We start from the raw sequence: 26,084 nt of genomic DNA, 5'->3' as shown, positions 1-26,084 counted from the left end.
ACCAGTGGCGTGGCAGCAGCTTGGCACGGTGCACCAGTGGCGTGGCACAGGCTTGGCACGGTGCACCAGTGGCGTGGCAGCAGCTTGGCCTCCCTTACTCTGTACTGAGGGTTGGATTTTTCCACCTTGTTAGTGACATATAGCATACGATTATTGGATCTAAAGAGGCCTGAATATATTGGAAGGCAACCCATGCTCTAAGAACAGGCTTGTCGAGAGAGCGCAGCCATCAGTGACTCAGAGCTTCGGAGGACTTGAGTGAGGGTGAGAGTGCAGAGGCTCTAGCTGAAGCACGCCACTTGTCCTCTCCTGTAAGAGACACTTCAACTCGCCCTCTCCTGTAAGGGATGCTTCCCTCGCCCTCTCCTGTAGGGGACGCTTCCCCTCGCCCTCTCCTGTAAGCAACACTTCCCCTCGCTCTCTCCTGTAAGAGATGCTTCCACTTGCCCTCTCCTGTAAGTTCCACTTGCCCTCTCCTGTAAGGGATGCTTCCACTTGTTCTCTCCTGTAAGGGACACTTCCACTCGCCCTCTCCTGTAGGGGATGCTTCCCCTCGCCCTCTCCTGTAAGCAACACTTCCCCTCGCTCTCTCCTGTAAGAGATGCTTCCACTTGCCCTCTCCTGTAAGTTCCACTTGCCCTCTCCTGTAAGGGACGCTTCTACTCGCTCTCTCCTGTAAGGGATGCTTCCACTCGCCCTCTCCTGTAAGGGACGCTTCCACTCGCCCTCTCCTGTAAGGGACGCTTTCACTCGCCCTCTCCTGTAAGAGATGCTTCCACTTGCCCTCTCCTGTAAGTTCCACTTGCCCTCTCCTGTAAGGGATGCTTCCACTCGTTCTCTCCTGTAAGGGACACTTCCACTCGTTCTCTCCTGTAAGGGACACTGCCCAGAAGTGAGTGGGGTGGTCTTAGCTGACCAGTACGCATGGTGACTTGACTGCAGTCCCCCTCGCCCACACTGAACACCCTCCAGGTGCCAGCTGCACACACCATACCTCTCTGGCCCAAGCCGGTTTGTCTGTGGGATTGATATTCCGGTTATAGTGATAGAGCGGCTTCTTGTCAGGCTGCTGCTGTTGTTGCTGTTTTTGTAGTTGCTGCTGTTGCTGCTGCTGCTGCTGTTGTTGTTGCTGCTGTTGTTGTTGCTGCTGCTGTTGCTGCTGCTGCAGAGACTTCAGGTAGGCGTGCTCCTGCTGCAGTTGCCTCTGCAGCCTCTCAGACTGTCGCTGCTCCTCCAGCTGCTTGCGCTTGTACTCCTGCAGGCAAAGAAACAAACCAGAAATAGGATGAGCTGCAGGGACCGGTCATTGCACCCTCTTACACAGGACTGGGTCCTTCAAACGTCTCCAGGAAGCAGTGAGACATAAGCTCCAGAAACGCAGAGCCCAAAGCTTGGGCAGAAGGCACCAGGAAGGAAACATGCACATGTGAGCACTCACCCACACACAACATCCTCTTTATTCAATGAAACCCACTCGTCCACCTTGAAATCAGAATATGGGAATCCACGTTCTATACAATGCTATGGCACCCAGACCATCAATCATAGAGACCCAAACTTCAATGGCCATCCTGCCAAGAACCCCAGACAAGTAGCCTCCTGTGCTGGTCCCTCCAGCGTTCAGTGTCACACGGGGAGGTGCATGAATGCACAGTCAGGAGAAGCACTAAACGCACACCTCGGCTACAGCTGCCTTCATGAAGGATACATTAGGACAAGCCACGTGATGTGGTGGATGGAGGAGTTTTGGGTTCGTGGTAGTGGTCAGGAGGTTAAATCATGGTGTTGACAAGACAGAGAACAGCCCTGACCACCTCCCCATCACCGCATCTGCACAGGTGCCCCTCCCAGTCTGACCAACCTGGTCATAGCTGAGGAGATGCAGACAACATCCAGATCAAAACATGTTCCAGCGTAATGCCTCTCCACACAGTGCTTCCCCCCTACAACTCGTCGCATGTGTGGCACCTGCTGGCAGAGGCTGCGCCCACAGCTGCTTCTGCGACGGAAGCCTGACGGTTCCTTTGGGCTCCTTGAATATTAGGGCATATGCCAGGTCCTCGGTCACCTCCTCCGACAGGAGGCATCTCTAGTCGTCACCTTCTCTTGTACCACAGCAGGGACACCCAAGAACACTGCTATGTGACATCTATTTCTAAGGAGACATTACATTGCCAGTTCTTGTGATGGTGACACTCACTGCTGATCCGAGGCTCTCTCATGAACGACTCCTGAGAGCCACAAAACAAAACGGAAAACGCTTCTTGTTGTAACGCAGAACAGGTCCTGCCCTCACACTGGGAGGTATCATTTAGAAGGCCAGACTGGAACCTAAAGCCAGACCTGCCAAAAATGTTCAAAGTAGCACTTCGTTGCAGGGGGTCAGGACAAGGATGCAGTCATGGCCCATCCTGCTTCGAAAGCAGACCCATCATGCAGCCTTCAGGGGAAATGCCCACGTGTAGAATGGCCATTCCAGCACGGCTGAGTCAACAATACTCACATATTTAAATGGATCAGCTTCGAAATCCTTTTTCCAAGTTAAGCAGTTACTGTCAAAACAATCCTGCAGTTTACACAGGGCCTTGGATCACTGACTGACGCCATCGACGTATATATCACTAGGCCTCCTGTGGGGCAGATGACACTACTGCTGCCTCTATTCCCATCCTGTATTATTCTGGGACATTCCCTCTTACTTTATGCACAATCAGCCAATCTAGCACATAAGACCGAATATCAGTGCTGGGGACAGACAAAAAGGTTTTTAGTCCAGCTACTTTCAAACAAGGTGGGGTTCTTGGACCCCCTAATAACAGACCTTGAGGCCATAAGACGATAGAAATGAGGGCAGAAATGGGGCCCTTCAGGACAGACATAGCAAACCTTACAGCAAGGATCTTGGACATAATAACCCATGAAAGAAAGTACCTATTGACTTGGGGGACTGCAACAGAGAATACAAAATCTGCACAGGTAACCTTGTAGAAAGCAGAAGAATGACATTTTCATTTGGAACCTATATAGGAGACAAAAGGATTTCAACTACAAACTTGCCGGCAGGCCTCTTTAGCGTTTCCTGCTGTTTCATCCAATAATATCTTCCAAATCATCTAAACATTTGTTTATTTTAATCATGAATGGGTGAAACAGAAGTTGAGGTTTGCTCTTTTCTATAGATGCTAATCATGGCTTCGAAGTGAGGGTCAAAACTAAGTGGTCACTGCTAAAATCTGAAGCCACTGTCTTTCACCATAGCTTTGCCTTGGACATCTTGTGTGTGTGGGGGGGGTTACAGGAAAACTTACCAGGACAGAGAGACTGGGGAGAGAAGCCGAACAAGCTGAGCCAAAGAGCTCCTCTCCTCCTGAGAGGGAGAGAGAAGCTCTTCTTAGCAACAAGATCCATGTACCAGATGCTAAACAAGAACATAAACGAAAACCTGATGGATAAATGCTTGAATTACACTCAGCCACTGACAAGTACTCTGGGATGCATCCAAGGTAAAAAAATAAAATGTCCACAGTGCCAGCTCAGGTTAGACCCAACCATATGCAGATCAGCTTTACTCTTTCTCCAGCAGGAACAGTCCAGCCTGAACTGCCAAGCCACGTCCTCCAAGCCAGCTCCCCTCCGGTGCGGGTCCCCAGAGCACTTTCATATTTCATCTTCACCAAAGCAACATCTTATTTAAAATGAAATAATTTCCCTACACAGTCTACCATAGCCAACTCAATTTATTTACTTCACAAAATGAAAATGTATCATAAATATATAAATAGAATAGTAAGCCATAAAAGCGCTGGAAAGAGAAAAAGTTACAATTCATGAGCCCTGAGAAGGCCTGGTCTACTTGGGCCTCTGTTCTCGATTCTGCATCGACAATTACTTCTAGTAGTGGTGTGACGTGGCCTCCAAGTGGCCTCCAAGTGGCTGCTTTACAAACGGTCCCAATGGGAAAGTGTCTTAAGAAAGCCTGGTGCGGCTGCTTTACTTCTGGTAGAGCGAGCCCTGTAGAGAGCATGGCAATGGCTTTTGGCAGCATAAAAGAATGCAAGCAACCATCACTGCTTAGAGGCAGCAAGATCTGTGCACAACGCACCACATTTGACACATAATTGTTGCGTTCCTGAAGTCTTTTGCTTTATCAAGATAGAATTTCACAACTCTCCAGCCATTTAATGTGTTGAGATGTCTCTGCTGGAGAAGACAGGTGATGAAATAATGTCGGGAACTGTCTGATCTACATGGAAATCCAAAACAACCGTAGGGAGGAAATGCAGGTGTGTCCACAAGAGCACTCTGTGTTCATGGAACACAGTGTACTGTTCGCAGGAGCACAATGCTTGCATTTGGCTGACCCGGTGTGCTGATCTTATAGCTATAAAGGCTGCAAGGAGGACTTGTCAGTGTTTGACTGGTGCCACCATCGCCCTGGGAAGGATAAGGTTCAATTTCCACAAGCGGGAGGGTGTTCTCACTGGGAGATGGATTTAATAACACTTTCTAGGACCTCCTTACCCACAGGGATCTTGATTATAAGTGGTTTGAGAAGGGTTTTTCTTTAGGTAGTAATGGCTGTCAGTTGAACTTTGATGGAAGAGAGCTGTAAACCTGATCTGGCCAAATGAAGAAGGAATGGAAAAAGCTTCTTCTTGTCAGGTGCCAGCGTTAACGTTATTAAGAAAACACTTAATGCGGAATCTCTTCCACCTAAATGAATCGAAACCGGTCACAGACAGCCATTTTGCTTCTTTTAGAAGGCGAATCCGCTCCCGCAGGGGGTCCAGGTTTCCATGCTGAATGAGTCCTGGAGCCAGGCTGCCCAAGGTGGTAGGCTGGGCTGTAGAATCTGGCTTTCAAGCTTGTGCAAAAGGCCCAGTCTGCATGGCCGCCTTCGGCGTTATTGCTGTGAACGACTAGTGCCAGGGCCACTCCAGTGCTATGAGAATCCTTCTAGCTCTTGAGTTGAACAGTCTGATTATGACTGCTGGGAGGGGGGGGGGGGGGGGCTGAAAAAGCATAATGAAACCTTCCTCATCAGTCGAACCATATGGCTTTCCCCTTTGTTCCTGGTTGGTAAAGTCTCATGATCAAATCCTGGCATTTTTTTTATTTTCTGTACTTGTAAACAGATCTAATCGAGTGCAGAACAAGTTACTTACCTTCAGTAACTCCTCATCGGGGAGAGACTATCTAGCTGCAGATTGCTTACCTTAGAATACTCTGCAGGCATCAGACTGGATTTGGAACATCTTGAGCAGTACCCCTGTGAACCTGTAGGGACATGCGCTGTGCCTATATAGACGCCACCCCAACATGCTGACTTAAATTCCTGTTTTCACGCCAGAAGTACAGAGCCATGGCAGAAGGTCATTAACAAGTGTGCAGATTCTAAGGACTTTTTAGGTGGAAAAGGCCAGGTCACAGAATGACAGGGGAAGATGGTAGCATCGGTAAGGAATGTCCGGCTAGACAAAGTCTTTACCAGATAAGGTGTTACTGAAGATCTTAATACAGAGCACTATCTGTCTGCAGATGGTCCGTCTAAGCACTGCTTTTGCCTTTTTGGATGCAGCAAACCCTACAAAGAGTTGATCGTCAATTCGATAGGCCTGGGTACGGCCTACACAGAAGCACACCGTCCCTTTAGGATCCAAGTGGTGGAGCCGCTTCTCCTCCTTGGCAGGCCGAGGTGGAGGAAAGATAGTAAGCAGTGTGATGGATTGGTCAACGTGAAAGGGTGTCATAACCTTCGGCACAAAGAAGGCACGGGTTCGGAGAACCAGTTTCTCTGGGAAGCAGCTAGCATGTGGAGGTTGGACAGAAAGAGCGACATATGAAAAAGAAACAATAGCTGGATGGAATGCTGGACAATGCAAACATTCACTCCCAGTCACAAGGATCTGGGTTAAATCCATCATTCTTTTGCTCACCACACCACCCCAGTTTGGACCAAACCATATGCAAATCAGTCTTGACCCTGCTCCTTGTGGCAACAGTCCAGCCCGAATTGCCCAGTCAGGTCCTCCCTGGACCAGAAACAAGCATCCTGGGACCGGGTTCAGAGCATCAACCTTCTTCAGCCAGGCTAGCTTGAATCCAGTGGTGTAGTGAGCACGGGCCCACGTCTGGGCATACCCTTCCCACTTAGGGCAACATATGCAAAAGAAACAATTGCCTGCAGCTCGAGAACTCTCTTGGCCGACGTGATGACCATTAGGAAGATTGTTTAATACTCAAAAGTCTGAGAGGACAGTATGCATAGGTTAAGCATGGGAATTAAGGTCCCATTGGGGCATAACGAAAGGTGTTGGAAGAAACATGCTGAAGACCTTTCAGAAAACATGGCACAACGGGTGGCTTAAACAGGGAGGGCTGATCTGGCAACTGCAAAAAACAGAGATGGCCAAAAGATACCCCTTAGCTGTGCAGAGAGCAAGGCCTTGCTGGGCTAAGGACAAAACAAACAACAACACTTCAGACAGGGGCACAGAAAGTAGGTCAATGTGTTTCTCAGCGCACCAAGCCCAAAACGTCTTCCAACGGCAGGCAAATACAGTTTATGTGGATGTATGCCTGGTGGCCAAGATGACATCACAGACCCTAAAAGAAATGTGGAAGACCCTCAAATGCCGCTGATCAATCTCCACGCATGAAGTTGGACGGTGCACTGGTTTGGGTGCAGGACATAATCCTGTTGCCGCGACAGGAGAGCCTCCTGAAAGGCAACCCGATGTGAGAACAGATGCGCATGCTCGGAAGATCTGGATACCACACTCTGCTCGCCCAATCTGGAGTCACCAGAGTGACTGGGGCTTGGTCGGTTCGAATCTTCTTGAGACCTTGGAGGAAGAGAGGTATTAGTAGAAAGGCACATAGGAGTTCTGTATTCCAGTCTTGTCGGAATGTATCTCTGAGTGAGAGCTACCTTGAAAACTCCAGTGCGCAGAAGTGCTGACATTGTGTGTTCTCGGCGGTGGCGAGCAGATCTAGCCAAAGTTCTCCCCAGCTCTGAAAGAGATCTTATACCACCTTTGGATGCAGACTCCAGTCATGGTCTGAGAGGCATCGACGGCTACATTGGCCCCACATGGTATTTAGAGATCCCATCAGATGCTGTACGGCCGGGTGAATGTCCCAACGTTAAAATCATGTTCAAGTCCGCCGAGCCTCCTGGCACAGAGTCCACATCCCAACTCGCCCCGCTTATTGTAGTACCACATGGTGGTTGTGCTGTCTGAACACATGACTCAGCTTCCCTTTTATGAAGGCAGGAAAGTTTTCAATGTCAGGTGAATCGCCCTCAGCTCCAGATAGATGAGTAGCAGTCTCCCCACCAGAGGCCTCTGATCTCTCCCGCTCCCAGATGACTGCCCAAGCCCAGGTGCGATGCATCGGTCATCACTGTCAGCTCTCTGGACTCGTTTGGAGAGGTTCCCCTGATGCTGCACCCACTGGGACTTCATATTCCACTGCAGAGCCTGCATATGTCGTCGAGCATACATCACCTGCAGGGTGAAGGCGGCCATGAGATCCAGCAGCCTCAGAGTCAGCTTCACCGAAATCCAGGACTGAAGTTAAAACATCAGGATCATAGCCCGAAAGTCCTGGACTCTCTGCTCCAGGAAGTAGGTGCAGAATTGCACTGTGTCCAGAATGGCTACAATGAAAGGGAGTGTCTCAGGAGTCAGGTATGACTTCAGCATGTTGATAGTGAACTCCAGTGAACATAGGCGGTCTACTGTAGTCTAGAAGTGGGTTGCAACTGCATGGGCGAGCCTGTCTTCAGAAGCCAGTCGAGATAGGGGAAGACTCGGACCCCTGGCCTCTGCAGATGTGCTGCAACCACTGCCATCACCTTCGTGAACACACAAAGGGAACTGCTGAGACCACAAGAGAGCACACCGTACTGGAAATGGCCCTGACCCACCGCAAACTGCAGGAAACACCGACTGACCTGCAGGACACGATGTGGAAGTAAGTGTCCTGCAGGTCCAATGCTACCAGTCAGTCTTAAGGGTCCAAAGCAAAAAGGACCTGGGCAAGTGTTAACACCTTGAATTATCCCCTTCCTCAGAAAGGCGTTTTAGAGGGCACAGATCTAAGATAGGGCAGAGGCCTGCATCCTTCTTGGGCAGCAGAAAGTAGCAAACATAGAAACCAGGACCTACTTCTGATGTCTGCACCCTCTTGATGGCTCCCTGGGCTAAAACAGCCTGCACTTTCTAGGGCAACAAAGAGAGGTGGTCCTCCATCATTTGAGGACAGTGGCAAAGGAGTGGAAGGGCGAAACCACCCAAGGAAATCTGGAGCACCCACTTGTCCGAAGTAATGGCTTGCCATTGGGGCAGGTGGGGCCTGACCCTGCCTCTAACAGGGTGCCTGTGTTGTTTCAAGGGCATACTAAATGGGTTTTGAGGCTGCAGAGAGGGTGGCAAACTGGGCAGATCTCTGGCCTTGGTTCCCACAAGACTTGTGAGAGCCACGTCTGGGGCCTCAAAAAGGCTGGGAAGCCTTTTGGCCGTGGTAGCTCTGTTGGAAAGGATGTGACTGGTAGCCCCTACAATAGCCACTGAAGGAGTGAAAGGAAGAGTGCAGCTGGCATGGGGCCCGGGTGAGTCCCAACGGGACGGTAACCCTACTCTCCTTAAAGCGCCGAGTTAGCCTTGCCCTTAAACAGGCGAGTGACATCGAATGACATGTTCATAAAGGACGCCTAGACATTTCCTGAGAAGCCTGTTGATGTCAACCAGGAGTGGCAACTGAGGGCCACTGAGGAAGCTATGGCCCTGCAAGTCTGTCATGCTCAGTCCGCATCATACTGTGAACTTTGCTGCATTCCTGCAAACAGCAATAGACTGGGTCAGAGTGTCTTGGGCTCCGCAGAGACCACAGGCAGCACTTGTGCAACCGTATCCCACACCGTGTGGCTTATCAGCACAGGGCTGGGGAAGAACACATTTTCCTCCTGAAGGTATCCAGCCTTTTGGATTCCCTACCCAGATAAATAGAATGGGAAGCTCCAATATTTGTCTTGGAGGATGCAGCCTGCACCACCAGGCTCTCAGCAGTGGTATGCCGGGTGAGGAAAGTAGGGTTCCCGAGAGCAGGACGGTGGTGACGTACAATTGTCTTGTGCACAGGAGTGCCAATGCAGGGCTTGGCCCTGGCCCTGAGCAGGATACCACAGAGGGTGTCATTGAAGGGCAGAAGCGGTTCTGTGTTGTCTTGACTTTTACTGTGAGGTCTAGGGCCTCAGTCACCATCAGCGCCACCATCGCCAAGGTGGCCCCTTCCTCCAGAGCCACACTAGGAGGACAGAGCAGTCTGGTGAGGTGTCCAGATCACCCAGCCAGGTCCTCATACCAGTTATGATCACTCAGCCAGGTCCTCATACCAGTTATCTTCGGCCAAAGGTTCTTGAAATGTATCAGGGTAACCATAGGGATCATCAGATCCACCCCAGTCATTCTCCCCGCTGGGCCTATCAAAGAAACAAGGCAGTGTCTGCGACCCGGATGGTCTGGTTCCAGTCTGTGCCGGTGATGACCCTGAGAGATGCCTATCTGGATCCATTTCAGAGTCCGGAATAACTATGTTGTCAAAAGCACCAGGAATGGTTCCACGGGACCGAACCCCAGTGAAGTTCGTGGATTCGTGACCTGGGTCCGTCTGACTTCAGGGACATAGCCAAAAGGCCCGACTGTCTCCAAAGGTGAATTCGCAAACAGAAAACCAATCAGGACACCTCCTGAACCCGTGGGGTCCAGTCGCCCAAATATGAGGTGCAAGGCCTCATAAAACTCTGGGTTGGAGATGGGTCACGCCAGCTTGTGAAATTCGGGGGCGCTGAGTGGACCTGCAGGTGGAGTGTGGGAGCAGGGCCTGGACTTGTAGCGTCGTTCCCGCACCTGTTGACTTGAACCAGGGCGGTGACGTTGAAATTTCTGGGACTTACCTGGAGAGGACTTTGATGATGACCGATGGGAACAACTTAAGAGCTGGCCCACGACCTGCCACGTAACTGGATCTGGAGCAGTGTCGTCACCAGATGTTGAGTCGACAGGAGCTTCATCATCCGCTCCCAAATCATTTTTGGATTCATAGTGCAGCATTTGGGACAAGCCCTGGAGTCATGGTCCAGCTCCAGGCACCACAAGCAAACCAGGGGGAGGTCCATCACAGACCTATGTCTGAGGCAGGTACCACAGGGTTTAAAACCCACAGGTATTTTAGGGGACATCCCTAGGCACACTGGGAGAGGAATACTTAGGAAAAAGTCAACAAAATATAGGAAAAAAACTGTCAAAACATTATTGGTGCAGCTCTTTCGAATTTGCGCTGTAGGTGCAGAAAGAAAGGAACTGAACTTATTATACTACGGTGGTGCCTATATAGGCACCAGGTACTTCACTTCCAACTTGGAGGACACCAACAAATAGCTGTTCGACGCCATCTACCAGCACGCAGGGGTACTGCTCAAGGTTTTCCAGATTCAGTCTGATGCCTGGTAAGGAATCGGCAGTTAGAAGACTTTATCAGATACACCATTTGACGACCTTGTGAAGCACTGCATGGTCTATACTCGTGATTCTCCCGAAACGTCCTGCTCAGACAATTGCCTTAGTATTTTGAAATCCCAGAAGATGGACTGCAATGATTGTCAGGATCTTAGCCATCGACCACTTCCAAATGGGACTCCTGAGATTGGGTGCTGGATACTGTTTTTCCCTACTTGTTCAGGCAATGTGATTTTATTGCACTGTCCATCTGAAAAAGCAGGGGATCCATTTTGAAAGCTAGAAGGATGGCTTTAAGGGATAGATGTATTGCCCTTCATCTAGTAGGTTGGTACATGTCAGGTAATTTCCTTCAGAGAAAAGGTTTCTTGAACCTGCAGGAGTTACAAGTGAGCATGTCAACCACAGAGCAAGCATCAGTCACTATTATCTGAAACGGGACGTCTTGATCAAAATTCATTCCGCACTGGAGCTTTTTTTTAAACTGAGCAACATGAGGACAGATAACAGTCGCTCCTTAGAAGGATACCCTCTTGCTTTTAAAGTACCCAAAACTGCTCCCACATAATGTGAAGACTATACTGAAGGCAAAGCGGACTTTTCTTGATTGAAAAGCATATCCTGCCGCTTGACAGCAGAGACTATGAACTGTAAATGTTGATGCACCAACTGGGATGTTGAGGCATTGGAATAGACAGTTTGTTTGTTTTCTGAGATAGGTTGTGATCCCAGAAATGCACTTTGAGAAAGTCCTTGTGCAGACTTGAGGTGGAATGGAAGGGCTTTTTAACGATAATGATTGCGTCCTATCGCCAATCTCAAGAACTCTGGTGCTTCTTTGCTATTTGCACATAGATATACATCTCCTGCAGGTCTACAGAGCAAAGCAAAGCTCCCTGGAGCTGTGGGGAGATTTGATGGAGTGTAGTATCCTGAATTTCTCTTTCCATATCTGGTTGTTTGCCATTTTTAGGTCCAAAATGGGTCTGGGATACAATGTTGGGTTTCTTCTTCACAATAAAGTAAAAGGAATAAATTCATGTTGCTTTCTGGGAAAATATTTCATTCCCCACAGTTTGTTTCTGCAAAATGATGTTTTACTTCCTTTTTGAAGCTTCTCCAGAAGATGTGAGGATGACTTCTTTGGTGGTGACATTGCGAGAGGACGTCTGAATCTGTGAAAATCGCCATTTTGAATAATCCTCAACACTCCATTGTTGTTTGTGATGGAAATCCGCTCTTCCAAGAAATTTGAGATGCTTCCTCCAACCTGGGTGGGTAACAGAAAAGAGGACATGGACAATAACTGCTTGATTCCTGCGGGAGGTTTACCCACCGCTACTGCAGAATGGCGACCTCCCTTTCGTCTGGACTGCCACCTTTGATCTTGGGCAGACGGCTCATGAGGACCATGAGTTCACTGAGAGGTTTTAACTGGGGGTGTGCGAATTATGCATAATTTGCATAAACGTAATTATGATGTAATTACGTGAAACACAGATCCATTATTATTTGCTGCAAGGATATGTTTGTGGCTTCACTGACAACCGGACGACAGCGTCTGCTCACATTAAAGTCTTCAATTAAGTTCTCTCAGGGGGTCATTTGCAGACTGCTGAAGCGAGTTTCTCATAGACATGCCATGTCTGCCCAATAGGGACGTGGTACTTGGCATCTTCATGATGGAACAAGACGGGCCTTCCACCCTTGACTTGAGTGTCCAGTTCTCTCTGTCTGATGGGACGATGGATGGATCAGCGGCATGATATCTGCTGAACCTATTAATCAGGTGGAGGATCCATTTGAAGAAACAGTGAATCCTGATCAGGTGGCGATCAGGTGGTCTGTGCTTCTTTCGTAGTCTGGTGGGAGCTGCTTTAGCCCAGGTTGGTGTTTAGAAATCACTCCACTGAGGCTTCTAGAGGCCTGAAGTAGAGGCGTGGTGGACGACTTCTGGTGAAGTGCTTCAATTATCACGGACGTGGATGTTAACACTGCTGTCAGAGGAACGCGAACGTAATTTGCCCCTCTGATAAGAATCGTCTGCTACGCATTTATATTGTCAACAGGAGAGATTCTTGCATGGGAAGAATTATTCAATTTTGGCAAATATCTTCCCATCGCAAGAGAGTTTGTTGAAGAGCATGAGGGGGGTGAGCATGTCCTAGATAGAGTCTGCATCAAGTAGAACACCAGGAGGAAGTAAGCCTTGATCTTGTTGTCCATCTGTGAGGAGATATGGAACGAGGTGAAGGTGTTTTAAATCCCCACCGTGCCAAGGGTTGTCTTAAGGGAGGCTGCGGTCCTGAGGGCACTGGTGGTGAGGATTGAGAAGGGCCTGGCTCTGCCGGAACTGATGGGAATAGCAGAGGAAGTGGAGGAATAGCTGGATGAGGAGGTGGTGAAGAAGGCAGATGAGGCATTACAGTCAGAGAAGGCCAAAGTGATACAGCGGGAAAATCCAGAATGGCCATTTGAAAATGAGGGCCTAGATGATGAATAGGCTCCAGATTACTCAGAGTCTGAGGTTGCAGGTAACCTCCTCGCCTTAATTTCCTTGCACCACCCAGAGGATTGGAATGAGAAGATTCCTTGCGCCTTAAAGTCAACAAGCGCCACAACGTCATCGACTCCCTCATTGTCGACTGCCTTCCTCGAATGTGAAAAGTATGCAGCTGTACCTTATCTCGCCGTCTAAGTACTAGGGAACATCGCCATTTCTCAGGGTGGTCTCTCTTCTTCCATGTCCCTCCATGGGAGTCCTCAGAGACTGGGAGAGTGGATGACCCTCTCCTCGGTTCTCTGACCTCCCTGTTGTTCCTGACAGGGACTTTTGCTGACTGTGCTGTTCTTTCCAAAAAAGCTGAATCTTCTCTCTGTCCTTCACAGCGAGCCTGGAAAAGCCCTGCAGGGCTTATATTTATCAGGGGAATGATTATCCAGTAGGCAAAATACACACAGACCATAAGGATTTGTTTTTGCCTTTCAACCTCCACAGACAGGACACTGTACTAAAAGGGATGACCTATTTGTAGAAAAAAATATTTTTTTTTTCTAGCAGAAAATGACAGAACTGTGTAGAAGTCAAACTACGTCAAATAAAGATGTTTCATTGAAGGTTTGGAAAGATGTTCAACTAAAAAAAGCCAAAAATGGCAGAGCTTGGTGATCCAAGATCTTGTCACCAGGAGAAGGAAAAAATAAATTAGGTAATTTCCACCTAGAAGGCATGATGGGATACTGGAGGTGCCAAAGCTGTAGTGTCACTTTGTTACCTCAACAAGGCTGCAGCCTATATGGCTGCTGTCATTTTCTTCACCTTCATTACCCTTATAAAAAGGTTTGCAATTAAGTTTTTTTACCTAGTTTTATGTTATTTACATGTTTAAAAAATATATTTTTTGAAGTAAATAAATAGAATTGCCACATACAGTCAGTTTGTATAGACTGATACATTATGAAAGTTAAAATAAGATGTGGCTTTCTTGAAGAAAGGTTATGAAATATGAGTTCACACATTGGGTGTGTGTGGACGACTGGGGGTTAATTCACCTGTAATGAACCTCAATTAAGATCCCCTGAAGGAGAAGAAGATCGAGTCTTAAGTTGTTCAGGTAAAGAAGGGTCAGCAGGTGAAATAATAGGACGCTTAGCAAACTTTTAAGAGGAAACTTGTTCTTGGGCACTTTCTCTCAAATGAAACTGAGTGGACCCATCACGTTCAGATAAAACTTCCATCTCCTGGATCCCATTCCACAACCATGTTCTTGGACTAGGAAAGATCATCTTTACAGTCACCCCAGTTCTCCAACAACTTATGCTTTCATCTATTACCAGTCTTTAGAGAGTGCTACCACCTTGTGAGAGGACTGGACACAGTTTGAACAGCCAGTGCCGCACAAACGTGCGCCTCAAAGCCTTCCATCGCTCGACGGGTCCTACCTTCTCTTGCTCATACCCTACATGCTTCTTCATTTCTTACAGTAGGCTGAGCCCAAGGAAGAGATAATTTACGGATGCACTGACTGTTTATAGTTGAAGCAGCTGGAATAACGAACACTTTTGGCATATGGATAAAGGTAGCATTTGCTTACAACAATAGCAGTTATTTTCTTCTACCCAGCTTTAGATAACCGATTGCTAAGCTACGATACAAACAAGGTGCACTGAGACAACAGCGAACACTCAACCCCAAGCATCAATCCAACACATTGTGGAGGATGCTACCTGTACCCAACCTTTGGAATCTTCTGGACACTTGCATGAGGCCAGAACCAAACGGTCTATGGTTCGGGATGTTACGTAAAAGCACAGCCCACATGGCTATTGGTTGAAGGAAAAGACGCATGGGCAGAGACTGTGGAAGATCCGATTGAACTTTGCACCTATAATTTCAAGGTGTCACAAAACCCCAAATAAATACATAGTTTGGACAAACTCTGCAGCGGCCGGCACAATGGAGAAGTAACAATTTAAGATGATATGAAGACTAGTCAAGGTAGCTGCTTAGCCGTCTCTAAATGCAATGAGCATCCAGACATGCATAGATGCTGCTGTAAGCTTGGAGACATACTCAGTGGATTTTATAAGACTTGAAAAAGGGAGACCATTCCAGCTAACAAGCAGGAATTGCTTAGGACATTTCTACCTTAAGTGACAAAAATAAGGTCATACCTGAAGGCTTGTGTGAAACTACGGTGACCAAGCATGGCCTTAGCTGTGCTGCACTATGGGAAATGTTACATCTACCATGATTCCTTTTAAGTGGAAATAAGAGGCACCTCCTGGAAAACATGAAGGCTGGGTCCATGTCTTCGCGAAAAAACATGATAACATTAGAAGCAAATGCAGAGAGACGCTCCCACCTGGCTGACGGAATGGACACTGTGTGGCTTTAAGGTGCAAAGCAGTCTGAAAATAATTCACATTTGTGAAGCGCGAACAATCACCCGTAAGGGTCTCTAGGCGCTGGGGGCGGTCGGGAAGATTAAGCAAGCTATTGCCCAGAGTCACATGGTGCTGGGCTAAACTGCCGCCGGGGATCGAACCGTGATCCCCAGATTCTGATGTCAGTCGCCCTGGCCGCGGCGCCACACCCGTGGCCCTGGGTTCATTACAGCCATATTAAGTTAGAATCTTAAAGTAGCAGATTTTTGAAGGCTGAAAGGAACATACACAGCAAACCATATAGAGGTGTTTAGTGTCTTAATAAATTGGAATTTGAATAGGACTGAGACCCAAACTATTGTCGTTAGGATGGTGCTACTAGAATGCAAGATTTATCATAGAGGCTCCTGGTGGTCAGGACAGTTGTACCAGAAAGGGAGAGTTTCTGCAGAGGCTTCCGTAGGTCAGAAAAGTGTTACTAGAATAGAAGAGATGTGGTAGTGGCTCCTGGACTTCGAAATAACTGTGTAATCACCAGAAGGGAAGGAAAAGCGTGAATGCATCATTGCAGCATTTGATGAGAGAGGCATCCTGTAGGATATCCTGACCTTGGCCCACGAGAGAGTTAAGGATTATGTTACTTACCCAGTAAGCATCTGTTTTTGGCTTGTAGACCTGTAGCTTCACATGCTTTGCATACTCCTGCCATCTAGTGTTGGGTCCTGATGTTTGCAAGTTGTTTCTCTTTGAAGATGTCTTTCCTAGTCACAAGGTAAAGTGACTCCTTTCGGTGATAGTGCGCATGGACATCGACTCCATTGTTAGATTGTTTTCCCGCAAGAGGGTGAGAATGGCGTAAGTGACTGCAGTACAGGGATGTCCATGCATGTGTAATGTAAATAATGAAAACTGCAACAACTACAGATACCCGGGGAGGTGGGAGGGCACATGTGAATCTACAGCTCTACATGCCAAGAACAGATGCTTAGGTAAGTAACATAATCTGTTAGAGTCATGTGTGCTGTAGATACACATGCTTTGCACAGACTGTATAGCAGTATTCTCCCTAAGTGGTGGCTAACTGGTAGATGTTGCGTTGTTTAAAAAGTGTCTTAATCACTGGCTGCCCTACATTGACTTGTTGACGTGCTAACACATCCACAGAATAGTGCTTGGTAAATGTGTGTGGTGTTGACCATGTTGCTGCCTTACAAATGTCAGCTATAGGGATGTAATCTAAAATGGCCATTGACGCTCCTTTTGTATGAGTGGAATGTGCTCTAGGAGGTATACAGTTATTTTAGCTTTAGCATAACAAGTTTGAATGCATTTAACAATCCATCTTGAAATACCAGATTTAGAGATGGGATTGCCTTTGGGAGGTGTAACAAATGCAACAAACAGTTGTTTTGTCTTACGAAAATCTGTTGTCCTTTCAATATAGTAGAGTAACGTTCTTCTTACATCGTGCGTGAAGAGAGCTCTCTGCTACGGAATCAGGCTGAGATAAGAACACAGGTAACTCAACTGTTTGGTTGATATGAAAAGCAGAAACCGCTTTGGGAAGGAATTTTGGGTTGGTGCAAAGAAGTACTCTGTCTTTATGAAGCTGAAAGAAGGGTTCGTCTAAGGTTAATGCTTGTCGCTCGCCAAATCTCCTCAATGAAGTGATCGCAATGAGGAAGGCAACTTTCCATGAAAGAAACTGTAGCGGACAGTTGTGTAAAGGCTGAAGGGTGGACCCATAACTCTTCTAAGCACAATGTTCAGATTCCAAGCTGGTGCAGGCGGTACCCTGGGTGGTAACACTCTTTTAAGGCCCGCCATAAAGGCTTTAATTACTGGAATTTTGAACAAAGATAGAAGTTGTCTGTTTTGCACAATGCGGCTACTGCTGCAAGATCTGATCAAATGGAAGTGTAGGCTAGACCAGCACGCTGTAAATGCAGAAAGTAAAAATTATATTTTGAGTAGAGGCATTTAGTGAATCAATATTGTTGTTAGTACAATATATAATAAATCTTTTCTATTTAGCTGCTGACACGCACTGGTAGTAGAATTTCTTGCTTCCTTAAGAATAGTTATACAGTCTGGTGGCAAATTTAGGAATCCAAACTCTATGACTTCAGGAGCCAAATTGCTATAATGAGTTCCTTGGGGTTTGGGTGTCTGACATCTCCATGGTTCTGCGTGAGGAGGCAGGAATTGAGATGCAGCTTTTGATGTGGAACCACTGATAGCTCCAAGAGCGTGGTAAACCGGGGCTGACAGGCCCAAGTGGGAGCCACTAGAATCAATGTGAGGGATGTTTATCTGAGCTGCATAACAAGAAATGGAAGCAGAGGGAGAGGTGGAAAAGCGTAGGCAAATATCCCCGACCAATTCATCCATAGGACAATGTCTTTGGATAGATGGTGCGGGAACCTGGAGGCGAAGTTTGGGCATTTTGAGTTGTCCACTCAAAATGTGTGCCTGGGAAGTGCTCTGTCAGAAGATGAATTCTGTGATGGAGTGCCCCACGCCAAATGATCTGAGAGAGGCATGACGGTTGCAGAGAAGGTGCCCCCCCCCTGTTTAAAATACATAGTACATAGCTGTCATATTGTCCATGCGGACTAGGACAACTTTCCCTAGGAGGTGAGGCTGAAAAACTTTCAGCGCTAGATACACAGCTAGAAGCTCTAGATAGTTGATGTGAAGAGGTTTGTACTTGCTGTCCCATAGACCTTGAACTGTCAAATTGTGATGATGGGTGCCCCGACCTGTGAGAGACACGTCTGCTGTTAGCATCTGCGGAACAGGGTCGATGAACGGCTGCCCTTTTGATAAGTTTTCACCACTGCAGAGAGCGATAGGTGCGGCTGTCTACCAACACTAGATCTGTTAATTGACCCCGAGACTGATTCCACTGACGCGCTAAGCACTCTTGTAGAGGACGCATGTGTAACCTTGCATGAGGCACTATTGCAATGCATGATGCCATCATCTTTAACAGTTGCATGAAAGTCCTGACTGCTAAGTATTTGTTGGTCTGAAACTGTAATAGCAGAGTTTGAATATTTCGAATTCTGGCTGCATTGGGAGAGACTATATCTGTGCAGGGGTTTAGAGTCACTCCCAGACAGGACTGTATTTGTGAAGGCTGAAGATGAGACTTCTGTGCATTGACTGTGAAACCCAATTGGTGGAGTAGGTCTAATGTAGTCTGAGTGTGTTGTAAACACCTTTGGTGTGTGCTGGCTTTGATGAGCCAGTCATCTAGGTATGGGAAGGCATGAATGTGTTGTCTTCTTAAATGCGCTGCCACTACTGCTAGACACTTTGTGAACACTCTCGGAGCTGTAGTTACTTCGAACGGGAACACTTGAATGAATGAAATAATTGTATAAAGTGCACATTACCCTAGGGTGTCTTAACGCGGAATGGATCAAGAACCAAAGTGGGCCATCAGCCTTGGGGGATATCTTAGGTGACTCAGTCATTTAAAGTGGGAACAGCCAGGTCTTCAGCTGCTCCCTGAATTGCTGCAAGATGGGTTGGGAGCCAAGTGCAAGAGGCAGGGAATTCCATAGCTTCCCGCCGCGGTATGGAAGCGTTTTTTCACCCCAATTTGCTCTGTTGATTCTTGGGACCATATGTGCAGAGCTTGATCTGAGGTCCCCACTGGGCGTGTCCCAGGAGAGCCGATCTTGAAAAAAAGACAGACCGGCTCTATAAAGAGCCTTGTGGATTAGACACAGCCTTAAAGGAGATCCTCTTCGCCACCGGCAACCAATGAAGGCCATACATTAGTGAGAGATTGGTTTGAACTTGGGGACCTTCAGTAGCGTTCTTGCTACAACATTCTGTAAGGACTGCAGTTTTTTGTCAGGTATTTGGAGGTACCGAGATAGAGGGAATTGCAATAGTCCATTTTTGAAGCGATGAGAGCCATCATTACCGTTTTCTGTAAATCAAACAGATTGAACGGGAGAATTTGTTTGAGAACCCGTAGCATAGAAAAACAAGCTGAGGTCACTGCATTAATTTGAGCAGAGAAACATAGTTTGGTGTCAAAGCTGACTCCCAAGTTTATTGCCTTCAGCACAGGCTTAGGTAAAACACCCAGCTCCGAGGGCCACCAGGATGCATCCCAAAAGGAGGTCTCTTTCCCGAAGAGCAGAACCTCCGTTTTGTCCGAGTTTAGCTTGAGACAGTTTCTCTGCATCCAACCCGCAACTGCTGCCATGCATCTGCAGAAATTGTTTGCATCTTTTTCCACCTGTGATGAAATGGATACCACTATCTGTGTGTCATCCGCTTAGGATAATACTGCCATGCAGAAACTATGAATACGCCTTTCCAAGGCAGTGACATACACATTGGAAAGGGTGGGGCTGAGTGCAGAGCCCTGAGGCACCCCACAGAGAAGGGAGGAAGGGATGGACTTTGCATCTCCCACCTCTACCCACTGTTGTCTACCTTCAAGGAAAGAGCTCAACAATGTTAATGCAGTATTCCTAAAACCAAGAGAGTGAAGAAGTGCGTGGTGAACCGTATCAAAGGCGGCGGAGAGATCCAATAGGATTAATGCCGCTCTGCCGCCTTTGTCCACTCTACCTTTTATTTCCTCATATGCAGCCACCAGTGCTAATTCCATACAATGGTTTGCTCTAAAACCGTATTCGGAAGAGTCAAGCAACTGATTAGTGTCCAGAAAAATTAAAATGTCCTCGTTCATAGCCTTTTCTAAAATCTTAGCAGGAGATGGGAGATGGGTCTGTAGCTTTCCACCAGCTTAGGATCCAGGGAGCGTTTTTCCACCAAGGGAAGTAAGGAAGCTTTTTTCCACATATATGTGGGTAGGGCCCAGAGCGAAGTGCCTCATTTATTAGATCCTTGAGTGGCCCGGCCACCTGGCTGCTCGCCAGATTGATCACCAGTGGGGGACAGGGATCCGAGGGGGCTCCGGATTTGATGGAGCTAATGAGACTGATTGTTTTATCCCACGTGAGAACTTCTCAAACACGGGAGATTCACAGGGCGCCGGGAATAATTCGGGGTTCACAGCCTCATCCTGATATGAAGAAAGGTCAATACTTGGTGTATTCGAAGAAAAATTGAGTTGACCTTGAATTGGAAGAAATTCGCCCGCTAATTGCAGAAAGATTCATCCGGAATAAAGTTGTTGTTGTTGTTCCATTCAGACAGTTTTGAAGAGTTCACTAGTAGAGTTACGGGAGAGGGAGCTGATTTGGAAAGAGTGTCCTGTAGTGCTTCCACCTTAATGTTCTTCCATGGCCTGTATTTGATAATTCTGATTGTGCTGTTTAGTGCCGCTCTATTGCAGGGAGTCGTGACTAAAAAAAAAGATAGCTCTGTGGTCTGGCCATGGAAGTGGCAGGATTTTATCTATTATTAACTCTGCATTGTTTGTGAAGATTCTATCCAAAGTATGATTAGCCATGTGAGTGGGTACTTCAATTCGTTGGTGTAGGTTAAAACACTTAAGAGCGTCCACCAGGTGATCTGTATCCGCATTGGAAGACAGCTCAAGATGAAAATTGAAATCCCTTACAATCGGAAAGCTTGCATAAGTTATGCAGGATTCCATAAATGACGGAATTTTGTGAACAAAACTGGCTCTTGGGCCAGGAGGACGACAGATCAGTATTCCTTGAAATGTGTATGATTGATTTGTTTTTATACTGAAACTAAGCGCTTTGCAATCTAGATGAAATACTAGCTTCAAACAAGTTGCGATAGACAATGGCTAGCCCCCCACCTCTTTTGCCTGTTCTGTCAAGCCTTTCTATGTTGAAGCCGTTTGGGATATCGGTCTTAATGTCTGGATCAGACGTGCTATCTTTCCAGGTCTCAGCAAGAAAAGTAATGACAGGAGTGCACCTTTGTGGCCTTTAGCATATTGGTTGCCTCTCTGGGGGAGATTATAGAGGCGACAGGCTGTGACCGAGCGACTGAAATGGGGGTGAAATTACACACTTGACGCCTGTATTTGTTTGAGCTGACACATCAGTCATGAGGGAGACAGTGGCTACTTATTCCATTCTGGTGTAAAGCCAGGAGTTCGTTCCCAGAGTATCTAGCCAGCGGAGCAGGGATCCTGGCACCGTCCAAGCGCGGACGGGCTCAGAATGAAATTGTTTTCCTGCTATCACAAATCTGAGATATTTGCGATGTGCTGGGTGAACTGGAATGTGAAAGTATGCGTCTTTTGAGTCTAGTGTGGACATAAATTCGCCTTGCTGTAGAAGTGGAAACACTTGTTGAAGCGTGCCCATGTAGAAATGTTCTGACAGTATGTACAGATTTAACGTCCTTAGGTCCAAAATTGGTCTTAAGGAGCTATCCTTTTTGGGGATTAAAAGTAGAGAGAGTAAACCCCTGAACCTTGGTGCTGTAATGCAACTGGTTCTATGGCTCCGTTTGTTAAAAGAGCCTGTACTTCTTGTTTGAGGAACTGTAGGTGCTCTGACAAGAGTTTGTGAGTGCGAGGTGAAATATTGGAGGATTGCTGGTGAGCTCCAGGCAATAACCATGTCGGATAAGATCTATCACCCATTTGTCAGATGTTATGGATTTCCAAATGGGGAGAAATTGTTGAAGTCTTCCTGTGACAGGTGTTAAATGATCTGGGGAAGTGTAGGCAAGTCACTGTTTATTGGGGAAAGGGGAGTTACGCGGTGGCAGGCTCTTACCCCTACCTTTGAAGTTATTTACTCTATACCCTCCTCTATAGAAGCCTTTAGAGAAAGAGGGCTGTGTGTTTGACTTATATGAGGAAGCATTAGGGTCCGAGGATGTCATTTTGGACCCTCCCCTATAAAATGAGCAGCGAAAGGAGCCTCGGCTTGATGGAGACTGAAGCGCTCCCATGGACTTTGCCACGTCTGTGTCTTTTTTTTAATCTTTTCTAAAGCCTCATCTACTTGAGGTCCGAAAAGATGTTGCATGTCAAAAGGGGTATTTAAAACAGACTGCTGGACCTCTGGTTTAAAATCTGAAATTCTAAGTCAAGCTTGTAGACGTAGTAGAATGCTGGTGTTAACTCCCCTCGCTGCAGTGTCAGCAGCATCCAGAGCACATCTAATAGAAGAATTAGATACGAGTTTGCCTTCTTGAACTAACTCTTGTGCTTTGTTTTTGTGCTCTTTTGGCAGGTATTGAAGTAGGCCTTCCATCTCGTCCCAGTGTGCCGTCATACCTGGCTAGTAGGCCCTGTGTGTTGGCAATACGCCAGTGGTTATCTGCTTGAGCGGCCAGCCTTTTACCGGATGCGTCGATCAATTTAGACTCTTTATCCAGGGGAGGTGCATCTGCAGAGGTCTGTGAGTTTGCTCTCTGACTAGCAATTAGAGAATACTAGTGAGTCTAAAGGGAGCTGTCCTTTCATAAAAATAGATCAGATGGTGGGGTTTTTTTTTGTGGTCAACCCTAGGTGTTAAAATGCTGGCACAAATAGGGTCCCTAAAGAGGTCATCTGCATGCCTCATCATGCCTTTTAACATAGGTAGACTCTGACTAGTCCTATGCGAAGACCCTAGTACTTCAAATAAAAAGTCGTCATCTAAAGCCTCTGTGTGCAGTGTAACGCCACGATAAGCTGCTGCCCTTGAAATCAGCTCTTGATCAGCTTTTCATCTTTGCAGGGTATAAATCTGGATCATTATCCATGGGTGGATCAAGATCATATTCATTCCATGGACCTGCTGGTAAACGACTATTTTCATCGTCATCATCATCATCATCTCCTAAATCAGGCTGCGTATGAGGAGACCCCTGAGGTGCTATGCGTAGTGGATCCGAGTGTGGCGGAGGTGGAGGTGGAGGGGATGGCAAAGTAGGATGGATAGGACTTGTAGCCATGTCTTTCTTCCTTTTGAGAGGAATGTTATGACTAGTGTCCTCTAAACTGACTTGCCTTTTGGAAGGTGTTTTAGCTAAATTATTTTTATTATTTATTTATTATTTTATTTTAAACATTTATAAAGCGCGGCTGACACCTTGCAGGTTTCCTGGCGCTGGTGAATACTCTTAACTCAGGGGAACAGATAGCGAGGAGCAGGAAGAAGGGGTTGTTTCTAAGGGAATAACCACGTCTTGATGCGTTTCCTGAAAGGGAGGAGCTGTGAGATTTGACGGATATCAGGAGGCAGACTGTTCCACAGTTTAGCCGCTGCGACTCTGAAAGATCTGCCCCCCGTCCTGACTTTGTTATATTTAGGAACAATCACCAGACGGGCTGAGGCTGAGCGTAGAGCTCTGGAAGGGGTATACCATGTGAACATGGCCTGCAGAGGTTTAGGTCCAGCTCCATGGAGCGCTTTAAAAACAAGGCAGAGGGACTTGAAGGCCACACGTTGTTTGAGCGGAAGCCAGTGTAGTTCAGCTAGGGCCGCTGAGGCTGAAAATCTCCTAGTCCAACCCAGAACTAATTTGGCTGCGGCCGACTGAACTCTTTGAAGTCGGTCAAGCAGGGCAACTGGGGACTCAAGTAACAGCGCGTTGCAATAGTCCAGGCGACTGAGGATGGTGCACCTGACTATCTGCTCCCGAGCTTGTGCGGGTAGCAATGGCATAATTTTGCGCAGAGAGCGCAGGATAGCTGTGCACATTCCCACCGTTTTAGCAACTTGGGTTTCAGTGTTCATTTTATCATTCAGTGTGGCCCCAAGGTTGCGAACCGATGTAACTGGCCGAGGTTTATCTGCTGTTTCCGGGGGCCAAAAGTCGCAGGGGAATTGCCGAGGAATGCGACTTGTGTCCAGTATCTGGATTGATGTAAAGCTTCTTCTGCTTAGGGTCTAATCTTTCCTTCATAACGTCCAGGATTGGTTCCGGGGGCTTTGGAATGTCTCCTTTCGATTTCAGCACCAAAGGATTCGGTGCCTAACTGGACTTGTCCTTTATGTGCCTGGAAGCGGAAGGTTTCAGTTCCGAACCGGCCTTGTGTTTCAAAGCGGAAGGTTTCAGTTCCGAACCAGACTTGTCTTTCGGAGCAGAAGGTTTCGGATCCAAAGACGATCTGTCTCGACTCGAGCACGAAGGCTTGACTGTTTGTTTCAGTGCCGGGCCTGAGGGCGGGGCGTCGGAAATGTCATCTTGGTGCCGACCAAGGCCCGAAGTCAGAGGTGGTACCGAAGCCTTATGTTTGGTGGAAAAGAGTTTATGGGGTAAAGGGGCTTTAGTACTCACTGCACCCTGTCATGGTGAAGCACCCTCCAACTCGATTTCTAGCTCAGAATTTGATTCTGGGACAGAGAAGGCTCCTTCTTCTGCTGCAGTCGCTTCGACCTTCTTCCTGTTCGCATTCTTCTCCAAAGATATCCGGAGTATGTTGGATGCTTTAGCGCTGCATTTCTCATCGTCGAGCCCGACGATCCCAAAGCGCCTTTTTCGATCGGAACAGCCGACAACCCTCACAATATTCTTTCTTGTGCTCTGGTGAGAGGCACATGTTGCAGACTTTATGTAGGTGAGTGGGAGGGTACTTGGAGTGGCACTGAGGGCAGAACTGAAATGGAGTCCGTTCCACTGGCAGAAGGCTAGACCGACGCGGCTAGGCCTGAAGGCCGCCCACGATGTTTTTCCCGATCTAATCGATATGCGGAGAATAGGTAAACGCATACAATAACAATACCTTTGAGGGTACAGTGGACTACACACCGAGGGGAACCCGAAGGATGATTTAGAACCTGAGTGCAGCAATACATGTCTGAACTCAATGGCGGAAAGAAAACAATATAAACAATGGAGTCGATGCCCATGCCACTACCACCAAAAGTAGGAGTAACCTTACCTTGTGACTGGGAAAGACAAACATCCAGACCCAACACTAGATGGCAGGAGTATACAAAGCATGTGTTTCTACAGCACACATGCCTCGAACACTGGATATGTCATTGTGGCAAAGGTACTAATCTCAGAATGAACCACAGTGCTAAAAATCTGAAAGGAGGTGGCAGGGCTAAGTTTGTGTTTCTGTACAGGTTGCAACACACTTTCTATCTATATGCCTACATAATTTTCATTCCAGTGTGCATCATATTTTGCCTCATAGGTATGGCAAGATGACAGATGTGAGTTGGGTCCTAATTAGGATAGAAGATTTGTAGACTAAAGCAGAGAAACGCCTGTGCTAAGATGTACAGCACGATGCCCCAGAGTATGGCCAGATGACACTAAGACATACAGCATGATGCCCCAGAGTAGGGCCAGATGACACTAAGACGTACAGCACAAGGCCCCGGACTATGGCCAGATAACACTAAGACGTACAGCACGATGGCCCAGAGTATGGCCAGGTGACACTAAGACGTACAGCACAATGACCCAGAGTATGGCCAGCTGACACGAAGACATACAGCACGATGCCCCAGAGTATGGCCGGCTGACACTAAGACGTACAGCACAATGCCCCAGAGTATGGCCAGCTGACACTAAGACGTACAGCACGAGGCCCCAGACTATGGCCAGATGACACTAAGATGTACAGCATGATGCTCCACCCTGGTCAGACAATGCATGTCATGCTCTGATGGAAGCAGATGCAGAAAAGCAGCTGTCAAAGTTCAACCTTTGCAGAGGCAAATATCTACTACCAGAAGAGGTGCCCACAGTGGTGCCCAATGGAAGACTTTCCAATGGAATTATTGTGAACTGAAGCAATCTCGT

The 26,084-nt window shown here is 47.4% G+C and overlaps 1 protein-coding gene across 8 annotated transcripts in view; it reads right to left on the bottom strand.

Moving 5' to 3' along the window:
* MINK1 (misshapen like kinase 1) overlaps nt 1-26,084 on the bottom strand; it is a 965,829-nt gene that overhangs the window by 326,736 nt on the left and 613,009 nt on the right. For all 8 annotated transcript variants that reach the window (XM_085637899.1, XM_085637895.1, XM_085637897.1 and 5 more), the window contains one exon: nt 995-1,255. In XM_085637899.1, coding sequence (XP_085494025.1) covers nt 995-1,255 — 261 coding nt within the window. The remainder of the gene's footprint in view (nt 1-994; nt 1,256-26,084) is intronic.

The sequence above is a fragment of the Triturus cristatus genome, chromosome 12 (assembly GCF_964204655.1).
Source record: "Triturus cristatus chromosome 12, aTriCri1.1, whole genome shotgun sequence".
NCBI lineage: Eukaryota > Metazoa > Chordata > Amphibia > Caudata > Salamandridae > Triturus > Triturus cristatus.
The sequence above is the reverse complement of the archived record's forward strand: the minus strand, read 5'-3'. Positions and strand labels throughout refer to the sequence as shown.